The 25,374-nt window shown below is 34.8% G+C and overlaps 1 protein-coding gene across 1 annotated transcript in view; it reads right to left on the bottom strand.

The window, feature by feature from the left end:
* The window catches only part of LOC134684944 (uncharacterized), a 57,549-nt gene extending 41,414 nt beyond the window's left edge, over positions 1–16,135 (bottom strand). Inside the window, exons 1-6 of the mRNA XM_063544264.1 lie at positions 16,118–16,135; positions 15,635–15,724; positions 7,787–7,888; positions 7,056–7,154; positions 6,167–6,268; positions 5,165–5,266 (exon numbers count right to left, since the gene is read on the bottom strand). Of these exons, the coding sequence (XP_063400334.1) occupies positions 5,165–5,266; positions 6,167–6,268; positions 7,056–7,154; positions 7,787–7,888; positions 15,635–15,724; positions 16,118–16,135 (513 nt within the window). The remainder of the gene's footprint in view (positions 1–5,164; positions 5,267–6,166; positions 6,269–7,055; positions 7,155–7,786; positions 7,889–15,634; positions 15,725–16,117) is intronic.
* Positions 16,136–25,374: the final 9,239 nt, after the last annotated feature.

Below are 25,374 nucleotides of genomic sequence, written 5' to 3'. Positions count from 1 at the left end.
CTGCTATGACACATGAGTAAAAGGATGACATATGTTACTGCAGAAAGTCATTCTTGGTCATTTGTGTTTGATTCACATAAACAACGAGAGCATAATTATTCTAGTACGTGCTTTATTGACAACCAGTAACAGGTTGACATATGTTACTGTGGAATGACATTAAACATGTTTTCCACTTAGCGATGAAAGATATGTTGGTAGTGTATGATTGGTGGAAGGTATGTTTGTATGTATGATTGGTGGAAGGTTTGTTGGAAGTGTATGATTTGTGGAAGGTATGTTAGTAGTGTATGATTGGTGGAAGGTATGTTAGTAGTGTATGATTGGTGGAAGGTGTGTTGGTAGTGTATGATTGGTGGAAGGTATGTTGGTAGTGTATGATTGGTGGAAGGTATGTTGGTAGTGTATGATTGATGGAAGGTATGTTAGTAGTGTATGATTGGTGGAAGGTATGTTGTAGTGTATGATTGGTGGAAGGTATGTTTGTAGTGTATGATTGGTGGAAGGTGTGTTGGTAGTGTATGATTGTTGGAAGGTGTGTTTGTAATGCATGATTGGTGGAAGGTGTGTTGGTAGTGTATGATCGATGGAAGGTATGTGTGTAATGTATGATTGGTGGAAGGTGTGTTGGTAGTGTACGATTGTTGGAAGGTGTGTTGGTAGTGTATGATTGTTGGAAGGTGTGTTTGTAATGTATGATTGGTGGAAGGTGTGTTGGTAGTGTATGATTGTTGGAAGGTATGTTGGTAGTGTATGATTGTTGGAAGGTATGTTGGTAGTGTATGATTGAATTTGGTGGAAGGTGTGTTGGTAGTGTATGATTGGAGGAAGGTATGTTGGTAGTGTATGATTAGTGGAAGGTGTGATGTTAGTGTATGAATTGTGGAAGGTTTGTTGGTAGTGTATGATTGGTGGAAGGTATGTTGGTAGTGTATGATAGGTAAAAGGTATACGGGTAATGTATGATTGGTGGCAGGTATATTGTTAGTGTATGATTGTGGAAGGTATGTTTGTAATGTATGATTGGTGGACGGTGTGTTGGTAGTGTATGATTGGTGGAAGTTGTGTTTGAAATGTATGATTGGTGGAAGGTATGTTGAAGGTGTATGATTGGTGAAAGGTGTGTTGGTAGTGTATGATTGGTGGAAGGTAAGATTGGTTGAAGGTGTGATGGCAGTGTAAGATTGGCGGAAGGTTTATTTACAGTTTATGATTGGTTGAAGGTGTGATGGCAGTGTAAGATTGGTGGTAGTTATGTTGGTAGTGTATGATTGGTGGAAGGTATGTTGGTAGTGTATGATTGGTGGAAGGTATGTTGGTAGTGTATGATTGGTGGTAGGTATGTTTGTATTGTATGATTGGTGGAAGGTGTGTTGGTAGTGTATGATTGTTGGAAGGTGTGTTGGTAGTGTATGATTGTTGGAAGGTGTGTTTGTAATGCATGATTGGTGGAAGGTGTGTTGGTAGTGTATGATTGGTGGAAGTTGTGTTTGAAATGTATGATTGGTGGAAGGTATGTTGAAGGTGTATGATTGGTGAAAGGTGTGTTGGTAGTGTATGATTGGTGGAAGGTAAGATTGGTGGAAGGTATGTTGGTAGTGTATGATAGGTAAAAGGTATACGGGTAATGTATGATTAGTGGAAGGTGTGATGTTAGTGTATGATTGTGGAAGGTATGTTTGTATTGTATGATTGGTGGACGGTGTGTTGGTAGTGTATGATTGGTGGAAGTTGTGTTTGAAATGTATGATTGGTGGAAGGTATGTTGAAGGTGTATGATTGGTGAAAGGTGTGTTGGTAGTGTATGATTGGTGGAAGGTAAGATTGGTTGAAGGTGTGATGGCAGTGTAAGATTGGCCGAAGGTTTATTTACAGTTTATGATTGGTTGAAGGTGTGATGGCAGTGTAAGATTGGTGGTAGTTATGTTGGTAGTGTATGATTGGTGGAAGGTATGTTGGTAGTGTATGATTGGTGGAAGGTATGTTGGTAGTGTATGATTGGTGGTAGGTATGTTTGTAATGTATGATTGGTGGAAGGTGTGTTGGTAGTGTATGATTGTTGGAAGGTGTGTTGGTAGTGTATGATTGTTGGAAGGTGTGTTTGTAATGCATGATTGGTGGAAGGTGTGTTGGTAGTGTATGATTGATGGAAGGTATGTTTGTAATGTATGATTGGTGGAAGGTGTGTTGGTAGTGTTTGCTTGTTGGAAGGTGTGTTGGTAGTGTTTGATTGTTGGAAGGTGTGTTTGTAATGCATGATTGGTGGAAGGTGTGTTGGTAGTGTATGATTGATGGAAGGTATGTTTTTAATGTATGATTGGTGGAAGGTGTGTTGGTAGTGTACGATTGTTGGAAGGTGTGTTGGTAGTGTATGATTGTTGGAAGGTGTGTTTGTAATGTATGATTAGTGGAAGGTGTGTTGGTAGTGTATAATTGTTGGAAGGTATGTTGGTAGTGTATGATTGTTGGAAGGTATGTTGGTAGTGTATGATTGAATTTGGTGGAAGGTGTGTTGGTAGTGTATGATTAGGGGAAGGTATGTTGGTAGTGTATGATTAGTGGAAGGTGTGATGTTAGTGTATGAATTGTGGAAGGTTTGTTGGTAGTGTATGATTGGTGGAAGGTATGTTGGTAGTGTATGATAGGTAAAAAGTATACGGGTAATGTATGAATGGTGGAAGGTATATTGTTAGTGTATGATTGTGGAAGGTATGTTTGTATTGTATGATTGGTGGACGGTGTGTTGGTAGTGTATGATTGGTGGAAGTTGTGTTTGAAATGTATGATTGGTGGAAGGTATGTTGAAGGTGTATGATTGGTGAAAGGTGTGTTGGTAGTGTATGATTGGTGGAAGGTAAGATTGATTGAAGGTGTGATGGCAGTGTAAGATTGGTGGAAGGTTTATTTACAGTTTATGATTGGTTGAAGGTGTGATGGCAGTGTAAGATTGGTGGAAGTTATGTTGGTAGTGTATGATTGGTGGAAGGTATGTTGGTAGTGTATGATTGGTGGAAGGTATGTTGGTAGTGTATGATTGGTGGTAGGTATGTTGGTAGTGTATGATCGGTGGAAGGTATGTTGGTAGTGTATGATTGGTGGAAGGTACGTTGGTAGTGTATGATTGGTTATAGGTATGTTGGTAGTGTATGATTGGTGGAAGGTGTGTTGGTAGTCTATGATTGGTGGAAGGTTTGTTGATAGTGTATGATTGGTGGAAGTTATGTTGGTAGTGTATGATTGGTTGAAGGTGTGTTTGTAATGTATGATATGTGGAAGGTATGTTGGTAGTGTATGATTGGTGGAAGGTATGTTGGTAGTGTATGATTGGTGGAAGGTGTGTTTGTAATGTATGATTGGTGGATGGTGTGTTAGTAGTGTATGATTGGTGGAAGGTGTGTTTGTAATGTATGATTGGTGGAAGGTGTGTTAGTAATGTATGATTGGTGAAAGTTGTGTTTGTAAAGTATGATTGTTGGAAGTTGTGTTTGTATGTGTTTGTAATATATGATTGGTGGAAGGTGTATTTGTAATGTATGTTTGGTGGATGGTGTGTTAGTAGTGTATGATTGGTGGAAGTTGTGTTTGTAATGTTTGATTGGTGGAAGGTGTGTTTGTAATGTATGATTGGTGGAAGGTGTGTTGGTAGTGTATGATTTTTGGAAGGTATGTTTGTAAGGTATGATTGGTAGAAGGTGTGTTGATAGTGTTTGATTGGTGGAAGTTGTGTTTGTTAAATATGATTGGTGGGAGGTATGTTTGTAATGTATGATTGGTGGATGGTGTGTTAGTAGTGTATGATTGTTGGAAGTTTATGATTGGTGGAAGGTATATTTGTAATGTATGATTGGTGGATGATGTGTTTGTAATGTTTGATTGGTGGAAGGTGTGTTTGTAATGTATGATTGGTGGAAGGTGTGTTTGTAATGTATGATTGGTGGATGGTGTGTTAGTAGTGTACGATTAGTGGAAGGTGTGTTTGTAATGTATGATTGGTGGAAGGTGTGTTTGTAGTGTATGGTTAGTGGAAGGTATGTTTGCAATATATGATTGGTGGAAGGTGTATTTGTAATGTATGATTGGTTGGAGGTGTGTTTGTAATGTATGATTGGTGGAATGTGTGTTAGTAGTGTATAATTGGTGGAAGTTGTGTTAGTAGTGTTTAATTGGTGGAAGTTGTGTTTGTAATGTTTGATTGGTGGAAGGTGTGTTTGTAATGTATGATTGGTGGAAGTTGTGTTTGTAATATATGATTGGTGGAAGGTGTATTTGTAATGTATGTTTGGTGGATGGTGTGTTAGTTGTATATGATTGGTTGAAGGTGTGTTTGTAATGTATGATTGGTGGAAGGTGTGTTTGTAATGTATGATTGGTGGAAGGTGTTTTTGTAATGTATGATTGATGGAAGTTGTGTTTGTAATGTATAATTGGTCGAAGTTGTGTTTATAATGTATGATTGGTGAAAGGTGTATTTGTAATTTATGATTGATGGGAGGTGTTTTGTAATGTATGATTGGTGGAAGGTGTGTTTGTCATGTATGATTGGTGGAAGATGTGTTTGTAATGTATGATTGGTGGAAGGTGTGTTTGTAATGTATGATTGGTGGAAGGTGTATTTGTAATGTATGATTGGTGGGAGGTGTGTTTTTAGTGAATGCTTGGTGATCATTGTATTGACATGCTTTGATTGGTTATCCCTTAGTTGACATTGTTTGAATTATGGTATATCGGTTTTTATGACTCATGTTAATAATTGTAAATCAACTGACTACACCATGTTAATTACTTTGATTGGTTGTCAGTGTGTTAATATTTGATTATTTGTCCGTGTGTTAACATTTGATTGGTGATCAGTGTGTTGACATCATTTGAAGTGTGGTTTGTGGGTTTGTATAATTATTGTTTTTAAATCAAGTGACTTCACCATGTTAATTACTTTGATTGGTTGTCATTGTGTTAAAATTTGATTGGTGATCAGTGTGTTGACATCATTTGAAGTGTGGTTTGTGGGTTTGTATAATTAATGTTTGTAAATCAAGAGACTGTACCATGTTCATTACTTGGTTCACATAATATCAAGTGAATTTTTGTTCTACATATCAATATATTTAAAGTGTATACATTTTTCGTTAATAAAGAAGTGAATAAGAATAAAAATGAATGTTACCTGTTTTGTTTTCACCCAAGGACTGCATCCTTGATCTAATAACAATTTTGTTACATCAATCCGTCCATTCATAGCAGCATAATGTAAAGCTGTGTATCCATACTATAACAATATTAAAATATAAACATGGTAATGGTGTGTGATAATAAATCAAGAGATGAGTCAAACAATTTATCAAAATGTCAGAAATATAACATCGAAGAAGAAAATATCCAGTTATACTTGTGTATAAACTGATAAATGGTAGATTAAGATTATAAACTAAATATATATTTTCTGATTCAGTTCTACAAAACAGGAAAAAATGATAGCAAACCCCATTTAATATAAGTCTAACAAGTATGTGTTGTCCATTTAACATGTCTGATTAACAACATGATTTTATGTTGATTCTGTAGAATAATCAAAGTTGAAAAAAAAAACTTTTTTCAAGAAACATTAAAACAAGTTATAATTTCTGATTCAGTACGAAAACACAAGAAAAATAAGACCCCACTTTATATAGTTCTGTCAAGTATTAGGTCTCGATTAAACCTGTCTGATTAACAATGATTCAGTAGAAAGATCAAAGTTAAAAAAAAAAAAAAAACTTTTTTCAAGAAACATAAAAACAAGTTATATTTTCTAATTCAGTACGAAGAGACAAGAAAAATAAGACCCCACTTTATATAATTCTGTCAAGTATTTGTTATTTTTAAAAGATGTTTTACATTAGATCTGTAGAATTAACATTATCTGACTACAGATGTTAACACAACTTGTTCTCATCAACTTCTCATTAAAATCAGATGTTATTAAACAAAATAACTTTTCGTCAGGAAACAAAATAAAACATGTACTATCTGATTCAGTTCTAAGTTACAAATAAAATAAGACCCCACTTTATATAATTCTCACAAATATTTGTTGTCCATTAAATCTGTCTGATTAACAACATGATTTTGTGTAGATTCTGTATAAAGTGATGTTTGGTCAGAGTAAGGTGATTATATCTATCATTACCATCCAGTCTGTGGCCTCTAATTGACTGCCGTGAGTGACGAGGTACGTCACTACCTCCAGGTGTCCTTCCTCAGCCGCCCACATTAATGATGTCATTCCCCACTGTAATATCAACATATAACAGACATCAAAATTTGTGTCATAAACTGGACAATGTTGTGTAATAAATATCAACAAAATATATATCACATGAATCAGTGGTCAAAACTGAATAAAATGACCACTCACACGTATTTATATTCTACATAAACAACAAATAAACAACATGTTTTATTGTGAGATGTCAGAACTTACATCAGAACTGTCAGGTAAAAAAATTACTTTTATCAAGAAAGATAAACAATATTTATATCAATGGACTCAGCTGGACAAGACAATTAAAATGAGACCCCACTTTATATAATTCTAACAAATATTTGTTGTCGTTTTAATCTGGCTGATTAACAATGATTAAGTAGAATGATTAAAGTAAATAAAAAAAAAATTTCAACAAACATTTAAATAAGTTATATTTTCTGATATAGTACGAAGAGACAAGAAAAATAAGACCCCACTTTATATAATTCTGTCAAGTATTTGTTATTTTTAAAAGATGTTTTACATTAGATCTGTAGAATTTACATTATCTAACTAAAGATGTTAACACAACTTATTCTCATCAACTTTTTATTAAAATCAAATGTTAACAAAATAATTTTTCGTCAGGAAACAAAATAAAACCTTTACTATCTGATTCCACTCTGTGTTATGAATAAAATGAGACCCCACTTTATATAATTCTAACAAATATTTGTTGTCCATTAAATCTGTCTGATTAAAAACATGATTTTGTGTAGATTCTGTATAAAGTGATGTTTGGTCAGAGTAAGGTGATTATATCTATCATTACCTCCTCTGTAGCCTCTAACTGACTGCCGTGAGTGACCAGGTACGTCACCACCTCCAGTAATCCTCCCCCAGCCGCAAACATTAATGGTGTCATTCCTCCCTGTAATATCAACATATAACAGACATTAAAACTTGTGTCAAAAACTGGACAATGTTGTGTAATAAATATAAACAAAATATATATCACATGAATCAGTGGTCAAAACTGAATAAAATGACCAGTCACACTTGTATTTATATTCTACATAAACAACAAATAAACAACATGTTTTATTGTGAGATGTCAGAACTTCCATCAGAACTGTCAGGTAAAAAAAACAAACTTTTTTTCAAGAAACATTAAAACAAGTTATATTTTCTGATTCAGTACGAAAAGACAAGAAAAATAAGACCCCACTTTATATAATTCTGTCAAGTATTTGATATTTTTAAAAGATGTTTTACATTAGATCTGTAGAATTAACATAACCTGACTAAAGATGTTAACACAACTTGTTCTCATCAACTTCTCATTAAAATCAAATGTTTACAAACTAATTTTTCGTCAGGAATCAAAATAAAACCTTTACTATCTGATTAAGTTCTGTGTTACGAATAAAATGAGACCCCACTTTATATAATTCTAACAAACATTTGTTGTCCATTAAATCTGTCTGATTAACAACATGATTTTGTGTAGATTCTGTATAAAGTGTTGTTTGGTCAGGGTAAGGTGATTATATCTATCATTACCCAGGTGGATGTGGCCTCTAACTGACTGCCGTGAGTGACTAGGTAAGTCACCACCTCCAGGTGTCCTCCCCCAACCGCAAACATCAATGATGTCCATCCATTCTGTAATATCAACATATAACAGACATCAAAACTTGTGTCATAAACTGGACAATGTTGTGTAATAAATATAAACAAAATATATATCACATGAATCAGTGGTCAAAACTGAATAAAATGACCAGTTACACTGGTATTTATATTCTACATAAACAACAAATAAACAACATGTTTTATTGTGAGATGTCAGAACTTCCATCAGAACTGTTAGGTTAAAAAATAACTTTTTTCAAGAAATGTAAACAATATTTATATCAATGGACTCAGCTGGACAAGACAATTAAAATGAGACCCAACTTTATATAATTCTATCAAATATTTGTTCTCCATTAAACCTGTCTGATTAACAATGATTTTAAAAGTAGCAAAGTGAAATTTTTTTTTTTTTCTAGAAACATTAAAACAAGTTATATTTTCTGATTCAGTATGAAGAGACAAGAAAAATAAGACCCCACTTTATATAATTCTGTCAAGTATTTGTTATTTTTAAAAGATGTTTTATATTAGATCTGTACAATTAACATTATCTGACTGAAGATGTTAACACAACTTATTCTCATCAACTTCTCATTAAAATCAGATGTTAATAAAATAATTTTTTGTCAGAAAACAAAATAAAACCTTTACTATCTGATTCTGTTCTGTGTTACGAATAAAATGAGACCCCACTTTATATTATTCTATCAAATGTTTGTTATTAAACCTGTCTGATTAACAATGATGAATGAGCAAAATTAAAAAAAAATCATTTCAAGAAAAATAAAAACGAGTTATATTTTCTAAGTCAGATTAATGAGACAGGAAAAATAAGACCCCACTTTATATAATTCTAACAAGATTTAATGTCCATGACACCTGTCGATTAACAGTATTTTGTGTTGATTCAGAATAAAAGCTTAAAAAGAATTCAGTGGTATTTCCATGTAAAATGTTTGTTTGGAGTTTAAGTGAAGAACTTCAATAAGCCGTGTTTTTACTTTTTGTTTGCGTTGCCTATAAATGTGATATGTCACATGTTTGTGATCAGTAAAAGAGTGTCATTGCTATGTCACTTGTTGGTGTTTAGTGTAAGAGTGTCATTGCTATGTCACATATTGGGGTTGAGTATACGTTTTGATTGGTATGTCACATGTTGGAGCTGAGTAAAGAGTGTTATTGCTACAATGTGCTATGCCACATGTTGGAGCTGAGTAAAGAGTGTTATTGCTACAATGTGCTATGCCACATGTTTCTGTTAAATATAAGAGTGGTATGGTTACATGATGGTGTTGAGTATAAGAGTGTCATTGCTATGTCACATGTTGGTGTTGAGTTCAAGAGTGTCAATGGTATGGTATATGATTGTGTTGAGTATAAGTATCATTGCTATGTGACATGTTGGTGTTGAGTATAAGAGTGTCAGTGATATGTCACATGTTGGTGTAAAGGAAAAGAGAGTCATGGCTAGGTCAAATGATGGTGTTTAGTAAAACAGTGTCATGGCTAGGTCAAATGATGATGTTGAGTAAAACAGTGTCAGTGCTATGCAGATGTTGGTGCTGAGGATAAGCATGTGATGGTTATGTCACATGTTGGTGTTGAGTATAAGAGTGTCATTGCTATGTCACATGTTGGAGTTGAGTATAAGAGTGTTATTGCTATGTCAGGTTGGTGTTGAGTATCAAATACTGGTTCTTGTAATGTCACATGCTAGTTTTAGTATGTCATCGCTATGTCACATGTTACCAGGTTACCCATGTCATGCTTGGTACAGGAGTGGTACATATATGTTGTTCAGTACATGAGTGGTTATTGTATGTGCTAAGATCAGATGTGACATGTCGTGTTCAGTGCGAAGTGGTAATTGAATGTTGTATGATCAGGTGTCCCATGTCATGTTCAGTCCAAGAGTGGTGAAGGTATGTTATATGATCAGGTGTCACATATCATGTTCAGTACAGGAGTGGTAAATGAATAATGTATGATCAGGTGTCACATGTCATGTTCAGTACAGAACTGGTCAAAGAATGTTGTATGATCAGGTGTCACATGTCATGTTCAGTACATGAGTGGTAAATGAATGTTGTATGATTTAGTGTCACATGTCATGTTCAATACAGGAGTGGTTTATGAATGTTTTATGATCAGGTGTCACATGTCATGTTCAGTACATGAGTGGTAAATGAATGTTGTATGATTTAGTGTCACATGTCATGTTCAATACAGGAGTGGTTTATGAATGTTTTATGATCAGGTGTCACATATCATGTTCAGTATAGGAGTGGTTGATGAATGTTATATGATCAGATGTCACATGTCATGTTCAGAACATAGGTGGTGACTGAATGTTGTATGATGTGGTCTCACATGTCATGTTCAGTACAGGAGTGGTGGATGAATGTTGTATGATTTAGTGTCACATGTCATGTTCAATACAGGAGTGGTTTATGAATGTTTTATGATCAGGTGTCACATATCATGTTCAGTATAGGAGTGGTTGATGAATGTTATATAATCAGATGTTACATGTCATGTTCAGAACATAAGTGGTGACTGAATGTTGTATGATGTGGTCTTACATGTCATGTTCAGTACAGGAGTGGTGGATGAATGTTGTATGATCAGGTGTCACATGTCATGTTCAGTACATGAGTGGTAAATGACTGTTGTTTGATCCGGTGTCACATGTCATGTTCAGTGGAGGAGTGGTAAATGAATTTTTTTATGACCAGGTGTCACATGTCATGTTCAGTGGAGGAGTGGTAAATGAATGTTTTTATGACCAGGTGTCACATGTCATGTTCACTACAGGAGTGGTAAATTAATGTTGTATGATCAGGTGTCACATGTCATGTTCAGTACAAGAGTGGTGAATGAATGTTGTATGATCAGGTGTCACATGTCATGTTCAGTACAGGAGTGGTAAATAAATGTTGTATGATCAGGTGTCACATGTCATGTTCAGATCAAGAGTGGTGAATGAATGTTGTATGATCAGGTGTCACATGTCATGTTCAGTACAAGAGTGGTGAATGAATTTTGTATGATCAGTTGTCATATGTCATGTTCACTACAAGAGTGGTGAATGAATGATGTATGATCAGGTGTCAAATGTCATGTTCAGTACAAGAATGGTAAATGAATGATGTATGATCGGGTGTCACATGTCATATTCAGTACAAGAGTGGTGAATGAATGTTGTATGATCAGGTGTCACATGTCATGTTCGGTACAATAGTGGTGAATGAATGATGTATAATCAGGTGTTACATGTCATGTTCAGTACATGAGTGGCGAATGCACGTTGTTTGATCAGGTGTGACATGTCATGTTCAGTACAGGATTGGTAAATGAATGTTGTATAATCAGATGTCACATGTCATTTTCATTAAAGGAGTGGTAAATATATGTTATATGATCAGATGTCACATGTCATGTTCAGTGCAGGAGTGGTTGACGAATGTTGTATGTTCAGGTGTCACATGTCATGTTCAGTACAGGAGTGATTGATGAGTGTTGTATGATAAGGTGTCAGGTCATGTTCAGTAGAGGAGTGGTCAATGTATGTTGCATGATCAGGTGTCACATTTCATATTCAGTATAGGAGTGGTAAATTTATGTTATATGATCAGATGTCACATGTCATGTTCAGTGCAGGAGTGGTTGATGAATGTTGTATTTTCAGGTGTCACATGTCATGTTCAGTACATGAGTGTCAAATGAATGTTGAATGATCAGAGTGTTATTGCTATGTCAGGTTGGTGTTGAGTATCAAATACTGGTTCTTGTAATGTCACATGCTAGTTTTAGTATGTCATCGCTATGTCACATGTTACCAGGTTACCCATGTCATGCTTGGTACAGGAGTGGTAAATATATGTTGTTCAGTACATGAGTGGTTATTGTATGTGGTAAGATCAGATGTGACATGTCGTGTTCAGTGCGAAGTGGTAATTGAATGTTGTATGATCAGGTGTCACATGTCATGTTCAGTACAGAACTGGTCAAAGAATGTTGTATGATCAGGTGTCACATGTCATGTTCAGTACATGAGTGGTAAATGAATGTTGTATGATTTAGTGTCACATGTCATGTTCAACAAGGAGTGGTTTATGAATGTTTTATGATCAGGTGTCACATGTCATGTTCAGTACATGAGTGGTAAATGAATGTTGTATGATTTAGTGTCACATGTCATGTTCAATACAGGAGTGGTTTATGAATGTTTTATGATCAGGTGTCACATATCATGTTCAGTATAGGAGTGGTTGATGAATGTTATATGATCAGATGTCACATGTCATGTTCAGAACATAGGTGGTGACTGAATGTTGTATGATGTGGTCTCACATGTCATGTTCAGTACAGGAGTGGTGGATGAATGTTGTATGATTTAGTGGCACATGTCATGTTCAATACAGGAGTGGTTTATGAATGTTTTATGATCAGGTGTCACATATCATGTTCAGTATAGGAGTGGTTGATGAATGTTATATAATCAGATGTCACATGTCATGTTCAGAACATAAGTGGTGACTGAATGTTGTATGATGTGGTCTTACACGTCATGTTCAGTACAGGAGTGGTGGATGAATGTTGTATGATCAGGTGTCACATGTCATGTTCAGTACATCAGTGGTAAATGACTGTTGTTTGATCCAGTGTCACATGTCATGTTCAGTGGAGGAGTGGTAAATGAATTTTTTTATGACCAGGTGTCACATGTCATGTTCAGTGGAGGAGTGGTAAATGAATGTTTTTATGACCAGGTGTCACATGTCATGTTCACTACAGGAGTGGTAAATTAATGTTGTATGATCAGGTGTCACATGTCATGTTCAGTACAAGAGTGGTGAATGAATGTTGTATGATCAGGTGTCACATGTCATGTTCAGTACAGGAGTGGTAAATAAATGTTGTATGATCAGGTGTCAAATGTCATGTTCAGTACAAGAGTGGTAAATGAATGATGTATGATCAGGTGTCACATGTCATGTTCAGTACAAGAGTGGTGAATGAATGATGTATGATCAGGTGTCACATGTCATGTTCAGTACAAGAGTGTAAATGAATGATGTATGATCAGGTGTCACATGTCATGTTCAGTACAAGAGTGGTAAATGAATGATGTATGATATCGGGTGTCACATGTCATGTTCAGTACAAGAGTGGTGAATGAATGTTGTATGATTAGGTGTCACATGTCATGTTCGGTACAATAGTGGTGAATGAATGATGTATAATCAGGTGTTACATGTCATGTTCAGTACATGAGTGGCGAATGCTCGTTGTTTGATCAGGTGTGACATGTCATGTTCAGTACAGGATTGGTAAATGAATGTTGTATAATCAGATGTCACATGTCATTTTCATTAAAGGAGTGGTAAATATATGTTATATGATCAGATGTCACATGTCATGTTCAGTGCAGGAGTGGTTGACGAATGTTGTATGTTCAGGTGTCACATGTCATGTTCAGTACAGGAGTGATTGATGAGTGTTGTATGATAAGGTGTCAGGTCATGTTCAGTAGAGGAGTGGTCAATGTATGTTGCATGATCAGGTGTCACATTTCATATTCAGTATAGGAGTGGTAAATTTATGTTATATGATCAGATGTCACATGTCATGTTCAGTGCAGGAGTGGTTGATGAATGTTGTATTTTCAGGTGTCACATGTCATGTTCAGTACATGAGTGTCAAATGAATGTTGAATGATCAGAGTGTTATTGCTATGTCAGGTTGGTGTTGAGTATCAAATACTGGTTCTTGTAATGTCACATGCTAGTTTTAGTATGTCATCGCTATGTCACATGTTACCAGGTTACCCATGTCATGCTTGGTACAGGAGTGGTAAATATATGTTGTTCAGTACATGAGTGGTTATTGTATGTGGTAAGATCAGATGTGACATGTCGTGTTCAGTGCGAAGTGGTAATTGAATGTTGTATGATCAGGTGTCCCATGTCATGTTCAGTTCAAGAGTGGTGAAGGTATGTTATATGATCAGGTGTCACATATCATGTTCAGTACATGAGTGGTAAATGAATAATGTATGATCAGGTGTCACATGTCATGTTCAGTACAGAACTGGTCAAATAATGTTGTATGATCAGGTGTCACATGTCATGTTCAGTACATGAGTGGTAAATGAATGTCTATAATCAGATGTCACATGTCATTTTCATTAAAGGAGTGGTAAATATATGTTATATGATCAGATGTCACATGTCATGTTCAGTGCAGGAGTGGTTGACGAATGTTGTATGTTCAGGTGTCACATGTCATGTTCAGTACAGGAGTGATTGATGAGTGTTGTATGATAAGGTGTCAGGTCATGTTCAGTAGAGGAGTGGTCAATGTATGTTGCATGATCAGGTGTCACATTTCATATTCAGTATAGGAGTGGTAAATTTATGTTATATGATCAGATGTCACATGTCATGTTCAGTGCAGGAGTGGTTGATGAATGTTGTATTTTCAGGTGTCACATGTCATGTTCAGTACATGAGTGTCAAATGAATGTTGAATGATCAGGTGTCATATGTCATGTTCAGTACAGGAGTGGTTGATTCATGTGGTATGATCAGGTGTCACATGTCATGTTCAATAGAGGAGTGGTAAATAAATGTTGTATGATCAGGTGTCACATGTCATGTTCAGTATCCTGGGGTAAATGAATGTTGTATGATCAGGTGTCACATATCATGTTCAGAACTGAAGTGGTAACTGACTATGGTATGATCAGATGTTGTCTTGTTCAATACCGTGAGGTAAAAAAATGTTGTATGATCAGGTGTCACTTGTCATGGTCAGAATAGGAGTGGTAAATGCATGTTGTATGATTATGTGTCACATGTCAATAACAGTACAGAAGGGGTAACTGAATGTTGTATGATCAGGTGTCACATGTCATGTTCAGTACAGGAGTGGTGAATGAATGTTATATGATCAGGTGTCACATGTAATGTTCAGTACAGGAATGGTGAATGTATGTGGTAAGATCAGATGTCATATGTAATGTTCATTGCAGAAGTGGCAAATGAATGTTCTATAATCAGGTGTCACATGTCATGTTCAATACAAGAGTGGTAAATGTATATTGTATGATCAGGAGTCACATGTCATATTCAATACAGGAATGGTGAATGAATGTTGTTAGTTCAGGTGTCACATGTTATGTTCAGTACAGGAGTGGTGAATGTATGTGGTTAGATCAGATGTCACATGTCATGTTCAGTACAGGAGTGGTGAATGAAGGTTGTATGATCAGGTGTCACCTCATGTTCAGTACAGGAGTGGTAAATGAATGTTGTATGATCAGGTGTCACATGTCATGTTCAATACAGAAGTAGTAAATGAATGTTGTAAGACAAGGTGACACATGTCATGTTCAGTAAAGGAGTGCTAAATGTATATGATCAGGTGTCATATGTCATGATCATAATAGGTATGGTAAATCAGTATTAGTTGTTATTATCCAGTTGTAGTAAAGGGTTTGTATGTTAAAAACAATGGGTCTTTCTTCTTAGTTTAAATACAGAAACACATGTAATAACCAATATTTATCCTTTTTAAAAATGAACCAATCAGAACAAACAAGGGTGATTTATATATGATTGACTTTGTTTACCTTAACTACTGTGTCTGTATTTATATTGTATATTTCTCTGTAGCCTTGTATCTAGTTTTTAGAGAATAAAGTATATATCTATCTATCTACTGTAAGCGAATATCTTTATATATTTTAATTATTACTACTTCACTTACATAACCTCTTTTATATTCCAAATTAGCTCCATTTTCTAAAGATAATTCCACATCTTTAAGATTTCCCTCCCCAGCAGCTGTACTAAGTTTCTGTAAGTAAAACAAAGTTTAAGCATTTCTCTCCTGCACATACTAATGTAATACAAATATAATAATTCACATTAACAAACAACTATTTTTTTTAGTTAAGTTTATATTCTACTTATGATGTCCACTTTTACAGTTTGCTTTTCAAATGCAGTGACAACAACGTTAACTGACAAAGACAGTGTAATTAATGTTTGTAATTTCAGTTTTTTAGAGCAGACAAAAGACTTGGAATCATTGTATAATGTATCAGGATTGTTCCTTCAAATTCCGTACATTCTCATAACTCTTGTCATTTTGATTTGTCTTTCATTTCCGTCTACCGGTATGTATCTTTTTGTAGTCTATAGAAAACATAGGTCACATGACCTTTGAAATGTAAGAACAAAATCTTACCTCATCCCAACTTTCCATTTTTTCCTGCAAAAAAAAAAAAAGAATTAATTTACAGGAGGTTTTAAATCTCCATAAACTATAAATAATATTTTTAGCATTGATTTAGACATGATTCCATTCTTTTGATTGTTCCAATTTCTTCACCTTGTAAAGTTAAATTTCTTCACCTTGTATATGTAATATCCTTCAAGCAGGAGATGTGCTGACAGGACACACTGACATATGGAGATGTGCTGACAGGGCACACAGACATATGGAGATGTGCTGACATGACACACAGACATACGGATATGTGCTGACAGGTCACACAGACATATGGAGATGTGCTGACAGGGCACACAGACATATGGAGATGTGCTGACAGGGCACACAGACATACGGAAATGTGCTGACTTGACACACAGACATATGGAGATGTGCTGGCAGGTCACACAGACATATGGAGATGTGCTGACAGGACAAACAGACATATAGAGATGTGCTGACAGGACACACAGACATATGGAGATGTGCTGACAGGACACACAGACATATGGAGATGTGCTGACAGGGCACACAGACATACGGAGATGTGCTGACATGACACACAGACATATGGATATGTGCTGACAGGTCACACAGACATATGGAGATGTGCTGACAGGACACACAGACATATGGAGATGTGCTGAGAGGGCACACAGACATACGGAGAGGTGCTGACATGACACACAGACATATGGAGATGTCCTGACAGGTCACACAGACATATGGAGATATGCTGACAGGTCACACAGACATATGGAGATATGCTGACAGGACACACAGACATATGGAGATGTGCTGACAGGACACACAGACATATGGAGATGTGCTGACAGGGCACAGACATATGGAGATGTGCTGACAGGTCACACAGACATATGGAGATATGCTGACAGGTCACACAGACATATGGAGATGTGCTGACAGGACACACAGACATATGGAGATGTGCTGACAGGACACACAGACATATGGAGATGTGCTGACAGGGCACACAGAAAAATGGAGATGTGCTGACAGGACACACAGACATATGGAGATGTGCTGACAGGGCATAGACATACAGTATAACGGAGAGAGTTAATTTGTTTATCTCCCCTTTTACATGTTCGACCACCAGAAACAATATCTGTCCAGCTGTTACATTGACAAGACACACAGACATCTATACAGTATACTGAAGTAATTTACTTTGATTATCTCCCCTTTAACATGTTAGACCACCAGAAACAATATATATCCATCTATTACACTGACAAGGTACATGGACATGTAGACAGTATATAGAAGTACGTTAATTTGATTATCTCCCCTTTAACATGATAGACCATCAAACACAATATTTGTCCATGTGTTACAATGACAAGGCGCACAGACATATGGCCAGTATATAGAAGTAAGTTGATTAGATTATCTCCCCTTTAACATGTTAGACCACTATAAACAATATCTGTCCACCTGTTACAACGACAAGGCACACAGACATATAGCCAGTTTATTGAAGAATGTTATTTTGATTATCTTCCCTTTAGCATGTTTGATCACTGGAAATAATGTCTGTTCAGTTGTTGCACAAAAATTTACACCAAAATTATATATATATATACTGAGTATGATTAAGTACCAAAAGTCCCAAACAGAAGTCTGTTGGTTCTAGTTCTGAAACTGTCAACTACAAAGTATCCTTCAACAAATTCCAGTTGAAACTTCAGCTTATTTCAAAGGGTGTCATCATGGCGTTAATACCAGCTACCACAGGTCAATAACAATCTGCAAATAAGCATCAAATTTAAATCATGTAAACATAATAGATATCGTCATATGATGTGGGATAAGCCAATCAAATGAAATCAGTGTTCGTATTATGTTTTTCGTATCTTACTCCTTGTAATGTGATAAAAGATATATCTCTTAAATAGATAACAGGCCACAACTATAAGAGAATCATTTGTATTTGGTTTCTTCCATTCCTTTGTTGAGCGATTGGTTGAAAAAATGATAATGCTATATTGCACTTATTATTCGTCAAATTAAATTCTTATAAATGATAATCAGCACTGTTGTTGTAAGGAAATTGTAATTAGGTACTTAAGGGACAAATATTATTTCTAGTTTATCTTGCATAATGACGATTACAGACGCTTCATGAACTTTAATAGAACTAGAATACAGGCGATTCCCTCTATCTGGTAAATGACATCACAAAGGTACACAAAAATTGACGAACTTTTCCGTTGAAAGTAGTCTATTGCATTTACTTTTTAAATTTAACTTTAACTTATGAATTTTACAACAGTTTCTCTCATTATATTTCATTTTACTTGAAATAGTTTTCTTTTTTATTTCTTTTGCAAACTAACACTAATTAGTTACATTTCATTTTTTGAACCTTACTTTTGAATTTCTATTTGTTTTTCAGTTCATTTGACTATGTTTTACTTGTAGATTTGTAAACAATTTGTTGGGTTCTATTTGATGTACATCTTTGTTCAGGCATGGGCCTCGGTGGCCAAGTGGTCTAAGTAGTTCTACTTAACAGACAATCACAAGACGGTCAACACTGTGGTTGTGAGTTCAAACAACGTCGTGCAGGTGCACTAGACTCCAATCTTAATTGGCTAGGATTGTCAGTTTTCCTATCTAAGGTGGTGGTTTTTCCGGGCATTCAGGCTTTCTCCACCTATAATAAACAGCTGCACCATTAATAGATGATACACCTGTCATGTTTTCTAAGAACAAAGTTTAATAACGTCTCAATGTCATATCAGAAATTCATGAACAACTAAAGGGAGGTTATCTTAATAGATATAAACCCAGTGATATTGTTTGCCTAAAATTAGTGGAGAATAAAGGCTTTTTCCCCTGGAGAAGAATCCCAATTTGAAGAAAAAAATGGCTTATAATCATTCCCAAAAAGACAACTGTTTTCCCAAACAGTGCAGTCTAAGTAATAATTGCGCATGAATACAAAGTGAAATTGGTCTGTAAATTAAAGTTTCTGTCAAGTTCATGGTTTATTTTACATTTCCCAATTTGATGAAAATGACGCATATTTTCCCAATAAAAAAGGGTAGAGGTAGTTTTGAAAAAAGCCAACAATATCACTGAAAACAGGCACCAAAGTGTAACAAAAACTGCTCGAAGCACTTTCAAGGTATTGTCCAAAAACTGGAAAATCACCATTTTTTTTAATGAATAAAACCATAACTCGGAAACTAAATTTCTAAAAATCAAAAGGGAGCTTACATCAATAGATATTAACAATTCACCAAAGTTTCATGAGAACTGCTGAAAGCATTTTTGAGTTATTGTCCGAAAACTGGAAAATCCCCCTTTTTTTAATGAATAAAACCCAAATTCTCGGAACCGCAAAATCTAAAATTTATAAAAATTAAAAGGTAGCTCATGTCAATAGATAAAAACAATTGACCAAAGTTTCCTGCACATTTTTGAGTTATTGTCTGAAAACTGAAATAGATATATACAATTCACCAAAGTTTTAAGCAAATTGGGTAAAGCATTTTTGAGTTAATGTCTGACATGTTGACGACAGACGGACAGACAGACGAACAACGGTATACCATAATAAGTCCCGTAAACGGGCGAAATAAACTAACCGCCACATAATAGTCCAAATGTGGCGCTTAAAAATGGCGTTAAAACACCAATAATCAATCAGTCAATCTTTGTTCAGCCAAATGATAATAGCAGGTATCCTCAGGATATAATTGGGACTAAGTACTAGCCACTTGACGGTCCAGTGGTCAATTTCACAAAAACAATTAAGACTAAGATTGATAGTAAGTATACTGAATTGTTCATGACTTACGTTCAATCTCAGTCTTAAGTATTTTTGTGGAATTGACTCCAGGAGGTGTAGACACTAACCCCCTCCTGTTACACCTCTAACAATACTGATATGTACTTTGTGTGAAAAAAAACCCCACAATATCGGAATAAAATAGTATATTGTTAACAATACAGCTGGTAGGCCTTTACTAGGATGCAGAACCTAAGGTCCTTATGATATTTTTATTACAATTGGCCGTCTACCAGGGTTGGCAAAGTATTACCTGCCCAGGCTGGGCAATACTCCAAAAAACGTGTAATACTGGGCAATATGATTTTTTTACCTTATTTTTACACAAAATAGTAAAGACTTGTTGTAGTGTCATAGTGTTATATCTAAATATATACATTTTATACAGATAACCACTGTGAGTCATTTCTAGAAGATTGAAAATTCAATTTCATTCTCTTCTACACTAATTTTATGTAGGCAGAATACAAGATTTGCATATCTTATGCTACCTTGTTAATTTCTAAGCATTATTTCAATAATCCAAACATTTTATTGCATTCTTTGAGTAAATTGTGAATTAAAATTGCTCTGCAATCATATAGCTAAATAAACACCCTACAGGGTCATGTCATTAACACTTAAAGAAATGAAAAGGCTGATTATTGTTATATAAACGTGTCTGTGTTCTAATCTGCAGCCGCGTTACGTTTGCGCGGATTGGTCCTAAATTTGCGCGAAAAAAATCCATGTTTCTGCGAAAAAACGCATTACGTTTGAGCGAAATTTACCTGTTGAAAAGTTACTGCATTTGCGGGGATTTATACAAAATTAAACATATGAAAAATAAATCTATAACTTTTTTATAAAAAAATAAAATGCTCTGGTCACAGCTTGATACGACCGCAGAGGGCGAACCCTGAAAAGTTGGGGCAAGTATGGACACAACATTCAAGCTTGATACAGCTCTGAATTTGGATTAGGATTAAATATTTGAAACAGCATATGTTTCTGACACAGAATGAATGTGGTCTACATGGTCTAAGAACTTTTTTTGTAATTTACCTATTATAGTCCAATATCCACCTTCTAAATAGATTATACATGATTAGATTCAGCATATCAAAGAATCCCAAGAATTCAATTTTTGATGAAATCAAAACGAAGTTTTATTTTGGACCCTTTTGACCCCGATGTGGACCAATTTGATAACGTGCCCAAAAATCAAAAAAATATAAATACATATGGTTAGATTCAGCATATTAAAAATCCCAATAATTCAATGTTTGATGAAATCAAACAAAAAGTTGATTTTTGGACCCTTTTGACCTCAATATGAACCAATTTGATAGCGGGCCCAAAAATCAAAAATCTAAATACATGGTTAGAGTGAGCATATCAAAGAACCCCATACTTTCAATTTATAATTTTGGACCCCAATTTGGACCAACTTTTTGGCCCAAAATTCCTAAATGTTTAAGGCAATTACCCCCAAACTCAAACCCAGCTATCCCTTTGTGATATGGAACCTTGTAGTACAATTTCATAAGGACCCATACACTTACACAGAAGTTATTGTCCTGAAACTAGAAAAATACTTGTTTTTTTTTGTATCCTTTTTTGCCATTAATTCCCACAATTTTGAGGTAATTTCCCCCAAAATCAACCCCAGCCTTCCCTTTGTGGTATGATACCTTGCAGTACAATTTCAGAAAGATCCATACACATACACACAAGTTACTGTCATGAAACTAGAAAAAAAGCTTGTTTTTTGCCCCTTTTTTGGCCCCAAGTAACTCCTAAAATTTGAGGCAATTACCCCCAAAATCAATCCCAGCATTCCCTTTGTGATATGGAACCTTCTGGTACAATGACAGAGAGATCCATAAACTAACACACAAGTTAGTGTCTGGAAGTTACAAAAATGCTTGTGTCATTTTAAAATCCGCGCAAATGTAGGTCGGCCCTAATCTGAATTTTTTTTTTATTAATAAGTGATGTAGATTTAAATTATTTAAAAGTAATTTAACTTACATGTAATTGTTAATTCAAAATATTAGTTATATATATTTGAATTATAAAAGAAATTCTTTGGCTTTATGTTAACATGTTACTATTCTAGTAGGATCAACGGAAGTAGTTTCCTAATACTTAAAGTATTGAAGACTGGCTTATATAGATATATAGGAAGATGTGGTGTGAGTGCCAATGAGACAACTCTTCATCCAAGTAACAATTTAAAAAAAAGTAAACCATTATAGGTTAATGTACGGCCTTCAACACGGAGCCTTGGCTGACATCGAACAACAAGCTATAACAGGCCCTAAAATTACTAGTGTAAAACCATTCAAACAGGAAAACCAACGGTCTAATCTATATAAAAAACGAGAAATGAGCAACACATATAAATTACATAAACAAATGACAACTATTATACATCAGATTCCTGACTTAGGACAGGTGCAAACATTTTGCAGTGGGATTAAACGTTTCAATGGTACCAAACCTTCTCCCTTTTTCTGAAACAATAGCATAACATCACAACATACAACAACACACAATAAAATAGACAGAATAGTGATTTAATAGATTTTCAGGAGAATTATTGATAAAATATGTTTATAAATATCTGAATCCTCTTTAAAATTCAGGCCAGTATTTTATATTACCCAGTATTGCCCAGTATTACCCGGTATAACCCAGTAAAACCCGGGTTTCCCCAGTATTTCCCACTGGGCTGGGCATCACTCATAAAACCAGGGTTTTTGCCAACCCTGCCGTATACAAATTGTAAAAAATATCATGAGACATACTTCAAGACATTTTATACTTGAATGTCAGCAATATTATAGTCAAATCTGAGAAAAGCATATAAAATAAATGAGGAATGTGTCGACCCATGGACACAGATGATGCCCCCACTTGCATACAACGTTATAATGGAACATAACACAAGGATGGTAAAAGTGATCCTACCTAAATGTGTACTTGATCTGCTGGTAAAAAGCATTGTGTACAAGTTTCATAACATTTGGTTTAGGCAAACTAATGTTAGAGAATGGAAACGAAAAAATCAGCAAAATTCAGCAACTTTTCCATTTGAAAAGGGGCATAACTCTAGAACAGTTTAAATGATGCAACCGAAATTAAAACTTGATCTGTGTTTTGTGGTAATAGGCATTCTGTAAAAGTTTTATAACATTTGAATGAGACAAACTAAAGTTAGAGAACGGAAATGAAAAATTCAGCAAATTTTTCGATTTGTAAAGGGGTATAACTCTAATATGTAACCCCCAAAATCAATCAGAACCTTCCTTTTGAGGTCATAGACCTAGTGTTTAAATTTCATAAATTTCTATTTACTTATACTAAAGTTATTGAATGAAAATCAAATGTCTTCGGACAACGACGTCGACGTGATACCAATATCTGACGGCGATTTTTTTTTCGAAGTATAAAAACCTCACTAAAGTTCTATCAATATGGAATAAAACCTCACTAAAGTTCTATCAATATGGAATAAAACCTCACTAAAGTTCTATCAATATTGAATAAAACCTCACTAAAGTTCTATCAATATGGAATAAAACCTCACTAAAGTTCTATCAATATGGAATAAAACCTCACTAAAGTTCTATCAATATGGAATAAAACCTACTAAAGTTCTATCAATATGGAATAAAACCTCACTAAAGTTCTATCAATATGGAATAAAACCTACTAAAGTTCTATCAATATGGAATAAAACCTACTAAAGTTCTATCAATATGGAATAAAACCTCACTAAAGTTCTATCAATACGGAATAAAACCTCACTAAAGTTCTATCAATATGGAATAAAACCTCACTAAAGTTCTATCAATATGGAATAAAACCTCACTAAAGATCTATCAATATGGAATAAAACCTCACTAAAGTTCTATCAATATGGAATAAAACCTCACTAAAGTTCTATCAATATGGAATAAAACCTCACTAAAGTTCTATCAATATGGAATAAAACCTCACTAAAGTTCTATCAATATGGAATAATTATAAACATTTGGAGGATTTTGGGACATATATAAATCAGGAGGATTTCGTGACAAATTATATGAATCAGGATAATTTGAACTTGTAAAACATATCGATGCTTAATTACAGCAGGTATGCCTAATATTTGAGTAACAATCAGATGAATTATTTTAAATCGATACAAATAAACTGATTTGCTGAGCGTAGCTGGATACACTTGCAGAGGTCCAACCCTGAACAGTTGGGGCATAAATGGACACAATATTCAAGCTTGATACAGGTCTGAATTTGGATTGTAATTAAATATTTGACATTGCTTTTATGAATTGAATTCATATTTAATTTTAAAATTATATAAACATTTCTTGCTGTTGTGCAATAACCACTGTGCTGTTGCGCAATACTTAGTATATCTGTTGTCTGACTATAAACAAATAACTTCTCAATGTTATATCAGAAATTGATTAAAAAAAACTAAAGGGATGTTATCTTAATAGATATAAATCAGTCATCAAAGTTTAATGAAAACTGCTCTAAGCACTTTAAGGATATTGTCCAAAAAAATCACCTCTTTTCTATGAAAAATCTCAAAACTCTGCAAAGCAAAATCTAAAATTTATAAAAATCAAAAGAGAGCTTACAACAATAGATATAATCAATTTACCAAAGTTTCATCAACATGCTGAAAGCATTTTTGAGTTACGTGTATTGTCCGAAAACTGTAAAATCACCTTTAATGTAATGAATAAAACCCCATAAATCGTAAACTTATAATCTAAAATTTATAACAAGAATGCACACGCTGAAATGTCTCGCCTTATTTAATAATCATTGATATTATGATGATAGTCCTAAGTATAAAGCTTTATTAAATCTGTCACATACACTTAACATTAACCAAGATAACTCAACAAAGACCAATGCACAATGAAAATGATATCAAGGTCAGATGAACCATGCCAGGCAGACATGTACAGCTAACAATGCTTCCATACAACAAATATAGATAACCCATTACTTATAGTTTTGAAAAATAGACCAAAACACAAAAAACTTAACACTGAGCAATGAACCGTGAAAACCGTGAGGTCAAATAAAACCTGTGCGACTGACATATAGATCATAAAATATTTCCACACACAAAATATAGTTGACTTATGGCATATAGTATAAGATAACCAGATGCTCCGCAGGGCACAGCTTTATACGACCGCAGAAGTCAAACCCTGAAAGGTGGGGGCTAGTATGGACACAACATTTAAACTGGATACAGCTCTGAATTTGGATTGTGATTAAATAGTTGACACAGCATAGGTTTCTGACACAGAATGAATGTGGTCTAATGTCAGAACTTAAAATGTTTTTTTTGTCTTTGAGCAATTCACTATGCTGTTAAATATTACTCCTTTGATATTTGAAG

Source organism: Mytilus trossulus, chromosome 9, assembly GCF_036588685.1.
Source record: "Mytilus trossulus isolate FHL-02 chromosome 9, PNRI_Mtr1.1.1.hap1, whole genome shotgun sequence".
NCBI classification, from domain to species: domain Eukaryota; kingdom Metazoa; phylum Mollusca; class Bivalvia; order Mytilida; family Mytilidae; genus Mytilus; species Mytilus trossulus.
The sequence above is the reverse complement of the archived record's forward strand: the minus strand, read 5'-3'. Positions and strand labels throughout refer to the sequence as shown.